Source organism: Choristoneura fumiferana, chromosome 3, assembly GCF_025370935.1.
Source record: "Choristoneura fumiferana chromosome 3, NRCan_CFum_1, whole genome shotgun sequence".
Classification (NCBI taxonomy): Eukaryota; Metazoa; Arthropoda; class Insecta; order Lepidoptera; family Tortricidae; genus Choristoneura; species Choristoneura fumiferana.
In genome coordinates, this window is record NC_133474.1 from 3310046 (window position 1) to 3327867 (window position 17822).

At 37.8% G+C, this 17822-nt stretch overlaps 2 protein-coding genes across 3 annotated transcripts in view; both read right to left on the reverse strand.

The window, feature by feature from the left end:
* Positions 1 to 6491, reverse strand: part of LOC141426384 (adenylate kinase isoenzyme 5) — a 69108-nt gene extending 62617 nt beyond the window's left edge. The window contains exons 1-3 of the mRNA XM_074085249.1: positions 6129 to 6491; positions 4186 to 4341; positions 2661 to 2771 (exon numbers count right to left, since the gene is read on the reverse strand). Of these exons, the coding sequence (XP_073941350.1) occupies positions 2661 to 2771; positions 4186 to 4341; positions 6129 to 6150 (289 nt within the window). The 5' untranslated portion in view covers positions 6151 to 6491. The remainder of the gene's footprint in view (positions 1 to 2660; positions 2772 to 4185; positions 4342 to 6128) is intronic.
* An 830-nt stretch (positions 6492 to 7321) lies between these two features.
* On the reverse strand, positions 7322 to 17523 carry Hs2st (Heparan sulfate 2-O-sulfotransferase). 2 transcript variants are annotated; one of them, XM_074085254.1, is made up of 6 exons: positions 17259 to 17523; positions 16879 to 17182; positions 15789 to 15927; positions 14542 to 14639; positions 13329 to 13738; positions 7322 to 12462 (listed from the first exon to the last, which is right to left on the reverse strand). In XM_074085254.1, the coding sequence occupies exons 1-5, from the start codon at positions 17368 to 17370 to the stop codon at positions 13369 to 13371; spliced, it is 1023 nt and encodes a 340-aa protein (XP_073941355.1). In that variant the 5' UTR covers positions 17371 to 17523; the 3' UTR covers positions 7322 to 12462; positions 13329 to 13368. The 2 variants fall into 2 exon arrangements, with proteins under 2 accessions (XP_073941355.1, XP_073941354.1); XM_074085253.1 differs by having other exon boundaries at positions 7322 to 13738.
* Positions 17524 to 17822: the final 299 nt, after the last annotated feature.

The window sequence follows — 17822 nt, forward strand, 5'->3', positions numbered from 1 at the left end:
CTACTAATGCAGCAGCACTCTAGTCTTTAATCCACAAATAGCATTTTTTACATCGTCGAGACACAGTCAGGTTAAAATAGAGCAATATTATCAGTACTCGTTGGTGTAAAAGTGACTACACCGAGGAATCATGGTCACACTAGATATAAATGCCATTTCAAATATCTTTTTTGTGCCACTTTAGGTTCAGGATATTAGATACAACGATGAGCGAAGCGAGGAGAAGTGTGTAGGTACCTATACTTAATCTCCGGGTTAGTAGCAGTTAGTTGTAGGCTTTCGGTCAAACGTACTTTTGTGATTTAAAACTTTCGGTCAAACTAACATTCGGCGTTTTAATATTCGTACTTCCGTTCATAGGTCTTATGGAATGCCGTGTTTTGGACTTCTTCAGAAGTTTTGAACTTTTGAAGGTTCTTGAATATCGGTGACACTGATTCTATGGAAAGATAGACGATAAAAGTTTAAAAGTAACCAAAGGCCCTGGGGCAAAAAATAAACTAGGGCCCCAACTAAACTATTTAAAATCGTTTGTTCCGTGTTCGTCGTGTTCCGAGTTCGAAGTACTCCAAATTTCCTGAGTCCGAGGGGCCCCCTAAGCGTGGGGGCCCCGGGGCACTACCCGTCTAGCCCTCTGGTAGCTACGCCACTGCCGTTTAGCTCTGTGGTAGTTTTAAAAACCATGACCGGAGACACTGTCACGAGCACCGATCGAAGCCGTGCATTATTGAGTTGGACAAATACTGTGACCGTCGTAAGTTGTTTACTCGAGAAACTGTTCTTTTGTTATGCGCTGATGTGCTGTTTAGAACCTTGATGAGGTTACGATTCTATATGCAGAAGCAAAACGGAAACAGAATAAGCCTGTTTAAAAGCCTGAAAAACCCGACTGCTTTTAAAAGTAAAAAGTATAAATCAAGTCTGGTCTAGAATTCTGTTAAGTAACTTAAATTCAACAATCAGAACCCATTATTGAGAATTTTTGAGCGATTTTGAATAGGTCCTGACCGTTGAACATAAAGTTACTTAGCAGAGTTCTTAGACTTCTAAACTTGTTTTTGTTCTTTTCGGTATTTTTTTTTATTATTCGGCAGTGGAAATTTTTAATATTCTTTTTAATTGAAAAAGTACTGCAAAAGTTGTGTGTTAGGTGTGTGGAACTTGGTCTTGTCAATCCACGCTCTGTTATCCCAGGCGATCCCTTATTTCCTTAACAATGGTTTTAACTTGACGTTGAAAAGCTTCGCTTGTAGGCAGCGCCGACTTCTAGCCCTTGCTCAAGGTAGCGCGAGATTATCTACTACGCTTCCGCGTCCCACAAAAGGCACCACCGTTCATAGAATCCTATTCCCATCGGCTTGCCTAATATTAACAAAATAGGACAACAGCAGGGCTACTACGAAACTCAAAACTCGAATTTCGTGTCGTGCGGTCCCTCTGACACTTATGCTATTTAATACGAGATCGAGAGGGACGGTACGATACGAACTTCGAGTTCCGAGTTTCGCAGTAGCCCTGCAGGACATACAGGATTTGTGAAAGATGGAAGCGATCTTTGCTTCGGCTTTACCACGGAAATATCTGACGCCACGCCACTGAAAGGCACCATCATATTTTTGCTTTGGAAACTGGAAAATGGCGTCCCTTGCCATCTGGCACCTAGAGTCCTAGAGGGACGGCTCCTCTTGCACTACCTTAGGGCCAGCGCTGCTTGAACGTTCATCAAAAAGTGTCTAGGGATATTTTTCTTAACCCTATAAGTTTTGAATATTTAAATATAGGTACAATATTACTACTGACTGAGTCAAAACGGTGATACTGCAATACCGTTTAACGGACAATGGCTAATGCTGTGTATCTGACTAGATTTTTTTTACAGGAAAGCTTTAAAATTAAATGTCTTTGTTTACATAATAATATACCAGCCGAGAAATCTCTGCTACTTTTTGTAGGCTACGCGGCCGACCTTAGCCAATTTTACCCCCCACTGCCCGAAGGAGGGTTATGTTTTTCGAGCGTATGTATGTATCTATGTATGTATGTCCATTTCATTGGTCCTCGCTGCAGCCGAAACGGCTAGACGGATTTTAACTGAGGTATCATTGGGTTTGCCATAACTGTCGGAGTGACATAGGGTATACAATATTTCAATATGGCGTCTGCGAAAAAAATATGGCGGAGGAATAAAAAAAAATGTATTCTAACAATATGGGTATCAAATGAAAGCTAATAATTAGCCCATTCTAAATATATAGGTATGGGTTATAATACCTACTTACTGACAGAGTTCTAGACCACTAGACTTATTTTCTTCCTTTTCGTTTTTAAGGCAGTCGGGTTTTCAGTTACGCGCGTTTTAATTTCTCTAGGGATAATGAGGGCTATCGCGTATGAATTCGCCACTAGAGGCGCTAGTGTAGCGTGAGGTCTCCGAAATGTCAAATCTCATAGTTTTTGGGTGAGCTACGCGGGTTTATTTATAATTAGAATAAATTTGTGAATTTTAATCTAAACTTTGTTTTCACGCCCGTAATAACAGACTTTGAAAGCCATACTTAAAAACCTCACGCTACAGTGCGCCATCTAGTGAGACAAAAAAACGATAGCCCTCATTGATTGATGTGTGTAGGTGGCTGTAGCTGTTTAATTCAAGGACTCACCGTTCCCGATGGCGTACTGCTGCAAAAGGTCCGTCATATTGACATGGACAAGACCCCGCCTCTCCTGCATCAGGTTATCGCAGTGCGTCACCTTACCGCTGCCTGGACCACCTGGGGGAGGTTGTAATTACTATACTTCATTTTTTAAATACTACTACTATTATAAATGCAAAAGTTTGTGTGTTTTCGTTACAGCTTTGGCAGACCTCTCACTAGGTGAACGAGAATAACATCGAGAAAGTTACAGAGCTGACTGATAGATTGAAAATACAAACTGAAATATAGATGCACAGAAAAAAAGTTTCTCGATGAGGGCTACGGCATAGATGTCGCTAGCTAAGTGACTAAGTAAGAAACAAACAAGCTGAGATATGAGGTGCATAGGGGAAATTCGTGTCGGTACCGTTGACCATCAGTGGTGTAGCGGTATAGCACGCGGTACGGATTACCGAGGACCTGGGTTCGATTCCCAGTGATGGTCTTATTTTTCTGTTTTTCTGTGCATCTATATTTCAGTTTGTATTTTCAATTTAGGTTTTACGGGATGACCGTAAAAGTAAAAATTTGGAATTGAAATAAAAATACAAAAAAAAAAGATTCCAAAAAAAAACAATCTTGACTGATAGATGCAGGCGGCCAGTTGTCGTTTATCGTATCGTTCTAAGGAGGGAAGCCTTTGTTTAACAGTGGACGTCTTCCGGCTGATGATGATGTAGATAGTGGTCTAAGCTACCGACTCACCCAGTCTAAATATGACGGGCACGTTGGGCGACTCCGGTCACCGTGTGTTTCCTCATAATCGTTTTTATACAGGGTAGAGTAGACTGTGCTCTTACTTGACGTGGCTCGAGTTCTGCATGGGTAAGGCGAATCCTGTCGCCACTTGTCTCCTCTTCCAGTCGTCCCATATCTAATCTTTATTGTTGTGTGTATGCTCTAAGCTCCCTACTCACCCAGTATGACGGGCAGAGCGGCTCGAACTTGACATGGCTTGAGCTCTGCATGTGTAAGGCGGTTCCGGTCACCACTTATCTCTAGTACTTACCAGCCTCGATATCCCATGACTCGTTATTGTTTTGTTACAGAGTGTAGGCTGTGCTCTTTGCTCCCGACTCACCCAGTATAAATATGACGGGCACGTTGGGCGGCTCGAACTTGACGTGACTCGAGTTCTGCATGGGGAAGGCGGCGGCGGGCGGGGTCGCTCGCCCCGCCCACGTGCTCTCGCGCCGGCTGCGTTCGCGCTGGTGTCCCCTTACCAGCCTGGGTCGTCCCATGTCACCTCTGTATAGTATTAACTGTGTTCTAAGCTCCAACTCACCCAGTATAAATATGACGGGCACGTTGGGCGGCTCGAACTTGACGTGGCTCGAGTTCTGCATGGGGAAGGCGGCGGCGGGCGGGGTCGCTCGCCCCGCCCACGTGCTCTCGCGCCGGCTGCGTTCGCGCTGGTGTCCACTTACCAGCCTGGGTCGTCCCATGTCACCTCTGTATAGTATTAACTGTGCTGTAATCTCCGACTCACCCAGTATAAATATGACGGGCACGTTGGGCGGCTCGAACTTGACGTGACTCGAGTTCTGCATGGGGAAGGCGGCGGCGGGCGGGGTCGCTCTCCCCGCCCAAGTGCTCTCGCGTCGGCTGCGTTCACCGCTTGTCTCCACCTCTTCATTGTTTTGTTCTGGGGAAACAAACGTATATTTAAAAAAACACTGGAGAATTTCAAGTCAGACTTTTGTAAATTTTGTTCTTGGATTTTTTACCAAATAAATAAATCCTAATATGAACCTGTCATGTAATACTTGTGCTTACATCAATAACCCAAACTAAAGATTCTAACTTTATCGTTGCCTTAATCGATCTAGTCTAAAGAAAACATAATTGTTTACCTACCTACAACTATGGTTCAACAAAAATTGTTTTTTGGTATTTTGATAAGTAATTAGCACTGCATTCTTACTATAGGACCTCTAATTATCAATCTAACAACCTCAAAATTCTGTTAAAAATGTTACCTGTTGCAGTGGAATACAGTTTCAAAATTATCGACGTCTAACCCGGCCACGACCACCAAGAAAATGGTAGGTAATGATAATAAAATATGGTACTTAATATTTTTTTCCAAACAATATAATACGTTTGCTTATTGAAGTAATTTAAGGTTGATTTAATTACTATGTAACTTCAAATGTTTCAAATGTTTTGATTGGTTAATTGCGTTTTAGAGTTATGTTTTTAAAACGTAAAAAACCTTGATTTGACGTGATCTTTACTTGTTTCTTCATTACCAACAGCAATTTTTCATTACCATGTGTCACCAGATGCCGTTTGTCATTACCATACTTTAAAAAAATAAAAAATATCACTTTTCTGCTAATTTTATTTTTGTATAAATTGGGAATTAAATAACACGTTCTTTTATCGCAAAACTTCAAATAAGCCCGCAAATAAAAGAAAAAAATATTTTCTCGCAAATTTTTGCTTTTTGCACGAATTGAGAGAAATGCCCTGAAGGGGTAACAATAAAACAAACAGATTTATAATGTTAATTAGTGGGATACGAAAAACTTATAGGGTACTTACCTCCATTTTCGTTAGAAATTTTAAATTTGGTATGAAGGTAGCTGTTAAAGCAAAACCAATAAGAAAAAAGTCTGGGAAGCTTAATTTTTTATATGTTTATGTCAGTACAGTAACCATCTAAAATGATCCCACACTGCGAACATTTGCCTAAGAAGAAGGGCTCTTCTTATCTATATAAACAAAAGTGAACTGGCGAAATGTATGTACCTACCTACGTACATAACTTTCGAACGACTGCACCAAATTGGATAATTCTTTTTTTTATTGCCAGGACCAAGCTAAAAAAAAAAAATACTAGAACGGGGACGAAGCCGTGGGCAACAGCTAGTAGTTACTAGATATTAATAATATCTACAGATTAGTACGGAAGAAGAAGTCCGACTCGCACTTTGCCGGCAAAGCCGCGCGGTTTTTAAGGTTTTAATTCAACTAAGACAGGTAGGTACTAATCATAAAAAAAAATGTTCCATCGTCAATAAGTATATCGATATTGATGAAATTCAACAGAATTTTGAGAATAATACACTTAGAGCCTGTTTCACCACTTGTCGACTAACTTTAAGTGTCAGATAAAAGTAATGCAGTCTTTGTTTATTCGGTCAAAACAAACAGAGACGGCATCACTGATATCCGTTACTTAAAGTTAGTCGACAAGTGGTGAAACAGGCCCTTAATCTAAGCAAGAGGTTCGCCTGTTTCCACAAGAAACTAACTTCAAACAACTTGATCGCCGTAACTTTCCACGGAAACAACTTGTTGGCAAAAGTTTGTGCAAACTTTCCCGCTCAAACTTCAAGCGTTTAAAAGCCACTAAAACCACCAAATTGGGCGCCACTTTAAACTTTCACTGAGTGGCGCCCAAAATGGGACTACTCTCAAACTCACCAGTATCTAAACAGATGCCCATATTCCATGAAGATAAGGAATAAAAGCAATCTCTCTCTTCGAACACCGTCCACTGCCGATTTTTCTATTCTAATTGGCACTTAGAATAAAATTTATAGAAAACGCGCTAGGATGTTTACCGCGCGGACAATCACTCGGTGTAACAATTAATCGTTTATTGATTATAACGCGACCTTCGCTGCCGTCGAAATAATAAATAAAATTCGTTGAAGCGGAACTCTATCTCATCTTTGGTTTATCACCTCGGTGGTGATAGGTATTCCCGAGTTCAGGGTATGTGAGAGCAGATCTGCTTGCGGTCGGTACAGGCATGGCGGGTCAACCGCTCGCACGCAGCCCTCACTGGCGACTGAACAACATTAACTCTGGTATCCCACCACACAAGACACGTGAAACTACAGCCGTCTCAACCACATGTAAGAATAAAACAACACGTGAGCAGGACAGCGAAACGATTGAATAATTTACCAATCTTCCCCCTGAATGAAGTCGTGTGTGGGTAATTACCGTATAAAATGCAAGGAGCTGCAAGGCACTAATGTATTTGCCAAGAAAGTAGTTCGGACGATGATTAAGGGCGGACATTTTTCAGGCACCGAGGCCGCATGTTTAGCGTCACGTATAATTGATACTTTTAACTAGTTTCTTAGAATGATTACATGTACTATTAAAGTATGATGTCGGTAAATACTCGGTTCGAAGAAGTTTATATAATTGCCTTAAGAAAGTTTGGATGTTTTGAGTTTATAATGTTGTTGAAACGGGTTTGTGTTGCTGAGGAGTGAGTCACAATAGCTAGCGTCGTCATTATACGTACAAACAGTTTTCCATTCTCGTTTTAATTATTAAGACGCAGTCTTTGACCTGAGGCCGTATTGCTTAAAACGTAGTGGCTATATGCTCTTTGGTATTGCTTAACGTTTCTGACGCCCGCGATCGCAATCAAATGACAGATTTCGCATACAAAAACTGTCATTTGATTGCTATCACGAGCGTCAGAAACGATAGGCAAGACGACCTCTGGGGTCAGTTTGTACAAACCAGTACAAACAATCGTAAATTTTCAGTGTTGACATTCAATCAATTGAAAACACAAAATAACACATTGAAATTAGGTTACGATGCTTATTGGTTAGCAGCGAGCGGTTCTAAGGACCAAATAAAAAATGTCATATAACTAAATGCCATTTTATTTGTTAGATTTTTGCCTGAACAACTAAGTGTCGAGATTCTGATATAAGTACGAAATTAACTAATGAACTAAACAATAAATATTTAGTTTATAATTCAATCCTACTACGTGTACATTTATAAGGTTCAATTAGTTATTGCTTACATTATTTTAACTAACTAAAGTATATTTTAACCAAAATTAATTAATACAATTGTCTAATTTTTACAAAACGAACAAAAATATAGAATATTTTATTAAGTTAATGCGTTAAAGTTATTCTAAGTAAATATTGCCTATTAAAAGTCTTTATTTGCACTAAATTGCCCGTCAATTAGTTGATCATTTGAATAGAGGAGATATAAATCGTCACTACTTTTAAAAAAGCTCGTAACTCAAAATCGATAATTTTTCTGAGTGAACTTTATAAACATGATATTAAGGGTCAATTTTGCTAAAGTATTGATTTGACACGAGATTTTTTTCAAAGTAGTAACAAAACGTTACACTTGACTGAGTCAGAGGACAATATTCATAAACTAGAACAAATTACCGTCGCTACTCCGAGACCACACGTGCAAGACAGCTAGATCTTTGCGAACCATGTGTATATTACGCATAAATCCACTCATCAACTGCTTTCACACTCTTGTGCGTGCAAACAATAAAAGAATTTGAACTCAATTTCGATTTGATTCTTTATGTTCAAACATATTTGATATAATTTTAATTCATCGATGAAATTGATTTTATTATAATAATGTGAATGATTCCATCAACAATCAATAACGCGTTTCTTCTTATTATTACTAGCTTTTGCTCGCGGCTTCTCTCACGTGGAATTCGGTTATCGCGTGCTGTTCCCTCGGGAACTGTGCATTTTTCCAGGATAAAAAGTAGCCTATGTCACTCTCTGGCCCATGCCAAAAATCAAATCGTTCCGTCGCTCCGTTTCGACGTGAAAGACGGACAAACATACAAACACACACACTTTCGCATTTACAATATTAGTATGGATATAATATTGGTATGGATATTGTGTTGTGATTATTTTTTATCCAACCTTTTCTGGTATTTGTATAAGTACCCCATTTATATCTGATATGTGTGTATTTGGATGTAAGTATAATAAATGTGTTTACCCCGCAAGGTGATGATAAAAATGAATTTGAAAACAAAGTTACTTCCAAAAATGATTTTCGTCATTTTTCTCAGAAAGTATTGCACATGTGGTTTTGAAATAACAAGTTTTTAATTTTAGAATTACGACCTAATTCATTCATGTGAATATCTGCAAAGCAAGAAGCAGCTGGATTATGTTTTTATATAAAATAAATAAAGCCAACATTAGGTTTAAAGCTGTTAAGGTGCATTCAGGTAATTCCGAATGAATTTTAGACGAGTTCGCACTAAAAAATAATGGCGAGTTTGATAGAAATTTGAGATTATTAAGAATTACCCGATTTTCGGGATTAGTCGAATCAAGTCGAATGCACCTTATTGTTATCGTAACTTTTGCTTTTACGAATAAATTATGACATATTAGAGACATATTTGATAATAGTTTCAAGGTAATAAAACTTTACCTTGAAACTAATATAAAAAAATGCAAGTAAATTAATTATGACATCATCTAATACATAACTACGAAAAAAAAATATGTTGATGTACCTTACAACATAAAGTTAGAAAAATACTGAAAATGTTTCAAGGGTTAAATAAGAAAAAATATTCAATTAAAATGAAAAAATCTTACCAAAATGTGTAAATTTGTTTATAATCTACTTAGGTCTAGGCGACATAGATATAAATTCTTAGCAACATGGAAGAACATTTTCTTAATTGTACTACATTAAATGCAGTTATTTACGTACAAAGAATTAAAGGGAGTAATTTTAGCGACACATGTTGGCTTTAATTTAAAAAGCTCTTAATCACAACATAATTATAAATAATTCCCTTCTCTATGTTCACTATCGGAAGTTGATGGAATCGCGACAAACTCCATTTCTTTTTTATTTATGTCCATCAAGGTCTTCACTCCCTGTGACTTATTTTTATCATCATCACCATCATGTCAGCCGAAAGACGTCCACTGCTGGACATACGCCTCCCCCAAGGCTCTCCATTCAGACCGGTTTTGTGCTTTCCGCATCCACCGCGATCCCGCGATCTTAACCAAGTCGTCGCTCCATCTTGTTGGAGGCCTACCGACAGCTCGTGTCCCGGTCCGCGGACGCCATTCGAGAACTTTCCGACCCCATCGGCCATCAGTCCTGCGAGCAACGTGCCCCGCCCACTGCCACTTTAGTTCCGCAATTCTTCGGGCTATGTGACTTATTTTGCTGATTTTTTTTTTGTTTGATGTGTTTGTATGTTTTGATTGTTCCCGCTTTTTTCTATCAAACTGAGATCGAAATTCTTTATTTAACATTTTAAAGTTAAAGTTTTTGTTCCAAGAAAAAATACAAGTAACCTATCAATTATTCCAATCATCTCCATACGTTCTCTCTGGTTGGAATTCAATGGATAATTGGGAATCTCCATTTTCAGTTAAGTATAGTAAATGCATTAGGATGTCCCGTTATCCAAATCGGAGAGGTCAAAAACCTCGCTTTTATGCTCTTGATAATAAGGCTGTGTCTCGACCAGAGATGTGCGAGGATTTGCTGCAAGGAATGTTTTTCATTAACCAATAGGAACGTTTCATTTACCTCGCCTCGCTCCGCTCAGCTGTTTCCACCAGGGCGGTGGTCGAGGATAGATAAAAGAAGCGTTCCTATTGGTTCATGAAAAACACATTCCTCGCAAATCTCTGGCGAAAACGCAATCTAAAGACCACTTCACATTTTTTTAGTACTTGAGCCGTTTTAATTGATATTGAACTTTCCATCCATATCGATAAAGTTGAATATAAAAAAAACTGATAAAACTTAAAATTCACAAGCCACCGACTTAATGAATTATTAAGACAAAATAATAACTTACTTGTTTGTTACTTGCTGACTATCGATCTAAATTGATACGTAATGCATAAACGACTCTACGAAATGGGTCACAAGGTCGATTTTACGGGTTTACCTTAAGTAATATTCTAGTACTTATAAAACGGTATTTGTTTTGTGAAGTAGAGTAAGGCTCTGTATTAAGGCGATCATTTACAATACAAGGTCGCTGTCGACAAAATAACGGTTTCATATCGATTTGAATACTCGAATAGTGGTCATCATCATCAACATCGTCGTATCATATCAACCGTAGGACGTCCACTGTTGGACATAGGTCTCCCCCATAACCACCATAACTTGTACTGGTTAAAAACTAAAAACAAATAAACAATAGCAAGGGCAGTGTCTTTGGCCCTTAGGGCAAATCAACCCAAATAAAATGGTGGTACTTCAAAAATACCTAATAAGTTTATTTTTGCCAATGAAACGAACGAGGCAATGAAACACATACACACTCACACACACACAAATCTTCGCATTTATAATATTAGTATGTATACCGTAAGGTCGGGGTACTTTGCCCCATTTCAGGTTACTTTGGCCCATATGAAACCCCCATTAAAACGTAAAATAAAGCGCAAAATAAAAACATAAAAACGTGTTCGATCGAATAACATCAACCACATGGCAAAAATCCATATTCTCAAAGCAATAATAAAACCAGAACCGAGTTAATTTCAAGGGCAAAAGTTACCCTCAGGGCCAAAGGACCCCGACCTTACGGTTTACGGTACTAGGTAGTATATAATTTTGTTTCATGATATTCGATTATACCTGTATTTTTAGTAATTGGGTTAGTAAAAAACAAAAACTACATTTAAACTTAAACTATCTAGCTAATGAATGAGTCTACTTATATTCATACAAAATAACATTTCAAACATTAATAATATCAAAACTACAACGTGAAAATAATATTTCTTTTAAAAATGAGTCAACAAATCGTTGGATGGATTTTAAAAATATCACAAGAAGCTTATTTAAATTATAACGAACAGACTGACATTAAATTTAAATTAAATTAACTATAACTTTTTGCGTGATCTGTTTTAAAAACGTAACCATCATTTAATACAGTAACTTCGTCTATCTTTGCAGAATACTGATATCTTACTTCCCCTTTAAGATTCCGTATTTATCTATCACAATGTTTTCCGAAGAAGTCACGAAATATACAGTATGTAAAGGTTGGTTATAAAAGTAAAACAGATCACGGGGTTTTTTGTCCTAAAATGTCTTTAACACCAATCAAATGGAATGTAAAATTACATCAAAATCAAGGCGCGTAATATACAATTACAATTTATACATATGTACATGTTCAGCCAACTGTCAATATGTCTGTCTTTGTCAGTTACAATAGAGCTAGTGGAGACGATACGATTTAGCACCGATTACAACGTAAGTCATAAAAACTAAGTAAATTGTACAAAGAATCGAGTAGATGATAGGGTTTGAGCGAGTTGCTTACAAAGCAAGATCCCTTAGTATTATGCCTCCAAAGTAAAATGTCTAAGCAGTTGAATGCCGTCCATTCAAATGGTCTACTTGCTAAAACGGCTACCAAGCAAAATGTCTAAGTGGTTGAATATCTTGAAAGACAAATTGGCTTTTAATTAGAATGCTTGAAAAGCAAAACACCTAAGTACTATTATGAAGTAGGTATTCAGCATCAAAAGTAGCGGATCAATTTATTACTTTGTCATCTTAACATTATTTGTCAAATGTGTATGGTGTTAAGTATGTTGCTGTAAAACGACAAAGTACAAAAGTATGCAGCTACTTTTGATGCTGACTGTACGACAATAAGCGAAGCGAGGTGTGGTTAGGAAGAATAGAACCATAAAAGCAATTATTCTTTTTTTTAGACATCTTGCATTTTAGATATGCTGCTTGTAGGGTTCTGAGATATTTTGTTTTTTGCCATCTTGCTATTTAATCCCCAACGCAAAAAGATGGTGTTATAAGTTATAAGTTTGACCTCAATGTCGGTCTGTTTGTCTGTGGCATCGTAGTTCTCAAACGGATGGACAGATTACAAAGCGGTGTTTTTAACGTGAAAGCGAGGTTCCGTGCAGTGGTTCTTAGCTATGCTTGACAAAAATAGGTTCCACCGATTTTGAGATATTGGACTCTGAAATGACAATGTTGCGGGTTTTAATTTTTTTCTATACTTCGTTTTTTTAGCATTACTAAAAAGGTAAACAATCTTGACGAGCCTTTTTATTGAAAAACGTTTTTAAAAAAGCAGTGACTATTATTTATGATACCAAAAGCATGTTAAATCATCATATGTTCTTTCTAATAGTTACACATTTACTGAGACTTATTTTTTAAAAGTGTTTTTTAATAAAAAGACACGTCAAGATCGCTTACCTTCTTTCAAATGCTAAAAAAACGAAGTATAAATTAGTTAGGTTATAAGACAGCTGCTTATAGAATATCTTGCTTCTGAGGCTTCTGCTTTTTGATCATCGTGCTTTAAGAATCTTGCTTTATAGACAACTCGTTAATACTTATTACCATTCCTAAAGGAAAGACCGGAACCAGTTACCCAAGCCTAAGTTCGGCCGACTTACCCTACGAAAGGGTAACCTAACCAGATTGCTACATTTAGTTCGGGGAAGAACTTACCCTTTGCTCCAGCTAAATTAATCTGCGAAACACGTTCGACGTATTTTGCAATTCAAGAAAATGCAGACGAACTACAGTACTCGAACAAATGCGAGAAAAAACTACAAGCTGATATGAGAACCCCAATAAAATGGTAAGTGGATTGAATTTACCGTAGTCTCTTGGTAAGCAATTAACTTTATACAATAAGTTTACCGCAATAAAAGGGTAAGATAAACTATATGGGGTAACCCTATCGTTTGAGTGGCTATTAAATAGGGTAATCCTATTTACAAGCTTAAATAAAGAGTCTGGTTCCGGCCCTGTCGTAAATTACCTAGTATAACCAGTCGAGACTAAATACAGTAGCAGAATAGTTCTACTTACATTTAATGAAGATAATTCAACTACAACCTGCCAGGAAAAATCACTTTGGCCGTATTTTCTCATAGAAATAAATTTGATCGACGCTATTAGTCTCTCGCAACAGTATTTTCCTTTTAACAAATTTGAAATGTTCTAGGGCGAATTCATAAAGTTCGTTCTCCATTTTCCAAACAATAGACTTCTGAATTGCGTCTATTGTCTTTTTAGTTGGTTCTATTTTGGAACTCGTTTGTCTTAAATGTGATTTGTTGCTATTGAGATAGTGTTCTGTTGCTCCCTTGAAGAGACGGGGTAGGGTAGCCTCTAGCATGGTGATGAAGTCCAGCATTTCTTCAGTGACACCTACTAGGAGGTAGTGATTTACTATGTTGTGCTTGGCCTGCTCTAAAGCCCAGCGGTTGCCTGGTTTCCTGTAAAAGAAATATGCATTTTTATACGTCTATAAATTTATATACCTCAAAACACAGACTACTTTTTATCCCGATATTCCGAGAGGATCGGGACATAATCCCATTATAAAAAACCGGCCAAGAGCGTGTCAGACACACCCAAGATAGGGTTCCGTAGCTATTACCAAAAAAATCAAGTAATATTTTTCTAAGTACTGTAGTAAGTATTGTGTACGGAAATTTTCAAGTTTAGGTATATTTCATTTACTCTTAAACTACTAATAATTCTCAAGCAATCTTAGCTGTTATAGTTTTCCTTGTTTGATATACTTACTACCATCCTTAAGTGACTAGATATACCCATGAAACTTTAACAAGTGTTCCTCAATGAACATAAATGAAGATCACCACATACAGAACTGTTTACTCACGAAGGCGCGCCCCTCCACGGCTAATTATCAATGTGCACGAGTAAACCTCGTACTTACACGTTGTCTTAGTTTCAGTGTGCGCGACTGACGGTACGCTTGCGACTGAACACGTTCGAGCTACGCACACATAGACATGTCGTATGGATATGTTTACAACTATTATAAAATTTGGAGGGGCGCGCCTTCGTGAGTGAACAGATCTGTAATATTAAATCGCTGGAATTCGGTACAATTATAGTACTAGAAGAAAGCGTTCACGCAAGCGGAGCCGAGGGTAAAAGCTAGTTAGAAACTTTAAAAGCAAGGTGAACTGATTGAAATTTAAATTCAGTTTGCTGGTCTATTTGATCAATTTTCGACAGAAGAGAGGATAGTAAGGGCAAAGTTACTCACCAGCACTGCGCCGCGTGGCCGCAGAAAAATGGCACTTGCAGCCACATATTATTAGGGTCGCAATCCGGCTGCCCGCGCTCCACACACTCGTCGAAAGTCTAGAAAAATGGTATTACAGCATAGAGGTAATTTACATTTACGTTTGCCATAGTTAAATACAGACAGTATTGGGCAATATGTAACCTAACTATAGATAACTGATAGCGGTTACATTTTGTAGTTAGTAATCTCAGCAACAGATTACATAAAGTAACCGTAAAATGTAGTTAAAAAAATTCCAAGCCAAGCCAAAAAAGCCAAGTTCCTGTAATCTGTATCACTTCTTCACTCTCAACCGCGGCACTTTTTTTACAAGTTTTTTTTGCGTATGTATGAGTCAAATCTTGCAAAGTTATTTAACAAAGTACAAGCTAATGTTATGTTATTATATGTGTTATTTTTGTATTATTTTTGTGTTTTATGTACAATAAAATATTTACATACATACATACATACATTAGCGATTTGTACTGAAATTCACTAATACTTTTTGCTTGTACTTTATTATGCAATTGGGCCCTGGTGGGTTGGTAGAGGTTGGGGCTTGGCATGGCAGAGCCACTGCTCCGTCTCCCCTTAGTAAGCCAGCACATCAGCTCTCTTGAGTCTTTTAATCGGATTTGGCTGCAAAAGTATACTGGATAATGGGTTTGGGTGAAACATCAGACGGTCCCTGTAGTTGGCTGAGTAACGTTTCACCTTGGCTGAGATGGTTGGCATTTCCAGGTACTCATGGATTTCTGAATTGCGATCATACCAGGGTGCTGATGAGAGTAATGGAAAATGGGAACAAAAGTGGCATCAAACTTAAAATTAAATAATGAAAGTGGTTCAATCCCCCATGTGCATGGATTGTAATAAGATTGAGGACTTCATACATTTATTGGTGGAGTGTGGTTTGACTAAGGAAATCCGCGAGAGGTGGTTGAGTGATTTGGACCTGTTCAATGGTGCAGTGAGTGTTATTTTGAGTTGTCCGGTATCGGAAGATGCAGTACGAATTTACAGGTTCATCAAGCACTCCTTTGCAGCCAGATAATCTGGACATCGCAATAGGAGTGTTTGATGAATGTGGACATCGAGTCTTTCAATGAGGCTGGCATAGTCACACAAGTGCACTTAAGCCTCTAAAAAAAAAATAGAAAAAAAAAAACAAAGCACTCCTCGTGTTGAGTTGGGCGTCAAAAAATAAGTAAAAATTGCTGTACCATTTTGTCACCATGCTTCTTTCTGACGAGGTGTGGCCTGAAGTTGTCACCGTTGCGCAGAAAGTAGTAGTACGAGACGAGCCTGTCCAACGGGCGCCTTATTATGTTAATGAACAACGGCTTAGATGCTGTTCCTAACCTGAAAGAAATAAAGACTTGTAAGCTTTTTTTTCAACAATAAATAATAATAAATAGTTGTTTTCTGAGTAAAAAAAAGACAGAGACAGAGTTACATTCACGTTAATATTATGAAAATTTATAGTGAGGGCACATTGCGCATTTTAGAGATTGGTTTCAAGCAATACAACCGCCTATTGTCTACCCTGAATGTATGTGCAATACATAGATTTTTTGTACTAATTTGTGGTGTACAATAAAGAATATTTGTATTGTATTGTATTTTGTTTACTTTTGTTTACACAGATAAATCATCAGCAGGGTTCAGAGTTTTCCTAGAAAGACTTAATTTTATTGACTTATGTACTTAACCAACATTAACATAATGAACTTTAACTTTAAATTAAGTTTTAACATGAAATTAAATAAACTAATAAATAGGTACACTAAGAGCTAGTCATTAATTTATTTAATGTAATTAATGGAATGTAAATAATTTAATGAGCAGATAAACTGATACCTTCTCATTAATTTATTTAATGTTATGCTAAAACACACTAATTTTGTAATATCCTGGACTACAAAGTATCCTATGTTTATCAGGGGTATTGTAAGAGTATTTTCATGAAATATTTTAAACTAGCTGCTACGCGGGACTCCTTTTGACACAAACAGCCTGGAGGTCTTCTCTAGGGAGGAGCCCCTCCAATAGAGGGTTAAAACAAAAAAAACATTTATTCAAATTTCGACAAGTCAGCTATTTTTCAGCTTATTTTCAGCATTTTTTTACCTTAAGGGCCTTTGTTGCCCCTAGGCTTCCTGATCTAAGTCAGTCCCTGTACAATCAGCAACAAAGATATGAATACAGCCAAAGTGGCAAAAATATGTATACAGGGTTTTGCCTGAACATTGGGTAAGGTTGTGTATACATCATTTTTGACAAGATAAATAGATAAATAGACAATATACTTACTGATCGAAGTTTAGGAATGCCATGTGCCCATGGTACAGAGCTGGCTTCATCTCCTGCCACTTTGTAACGTTCTGGGCAAACTTGTACTGGTTGCTTAAAGACATTACATGCATGTTCGCGGTAATGTTTATGTGGAGCACTTTGAAGTGGTTTTTCTTACACAAATCGTAAGCTACACCCACAAAACTCGTAGAACCAGTCTTCGGCACCCTATTGTATATAACCACCAAGTCCTCGGCATTATTCCCAACATTTCTGGGGAAAAATTGACGAGAATCGACGTGCGACTGAGCGAACTTGTATTCTGTGAAAAGATAAATTTAACATGAATCTGACGCGTTCTTATCTCGTTTGGTTCAAAACAAGCGTTCACTACGTACCCAGCTTGCGATAACTGTCTTCTAAACGGGCTATTTCTGTCTGGAAATATAAAATTATAATGGCAATAACACAGAGACACGATATCAACCATAATTTGTGCACGTTCAGCATGACTGCGGGCACGAGAGCGGCAGCTGGCACACTAGCTGTTACGGACAGCGAATGACATAGTTTTGTGCAGATTATGTACGAATGTAAACAGTAATTTTTCTATTTTTAATTAAAGTTCTACATACACTGCTAACTACCAGTCGCAAAACTGTCACATTCCACAAAAATGACAACTATGAAACAGTGTTGCCATTCACTTAACGATAAATATAACATAACCAACAAAAAGTTGGAAAACCCCCGACTTTGTCAATTCAGTATATCAAAAACGGCTAAACCGATTTAGATGAAACATATCTAAGAACCATCGCTAAAAAACCTGATTTTAAATAAAAATAAAAAAACCGAATTCAAATCGGTCTACCCATTTAGGAGCTACAGTGCCACAGACAGCACTCAGACAGACACACATAGCGGTCAAACTTATAACACCCCTCATTGTGCGTCGAGGG

Coding starts and splice junctions, on each gene's coding strand:
- Hs2st (XM_074085254.1), bottom strand. CDS start 17,370: ATGCTGAACGTGCACAAATTATGGTTGATATCGTGTCTCTGTGTTATT. Junction 17,183..17,258: donor AGACAGTTATCGCAAGCTGG/GTACGTAGTGAA, acceptor ATCTTTTCACAG/AATACAAGTTCGCTCAGTCG. Junction 14,640..15,788: donor AGAAGCATGGTGACAAAATG/GTACAGCAATTT, acceptor CCATTTTTCTAG/ACTTTCGACGAGTGTGTGGA.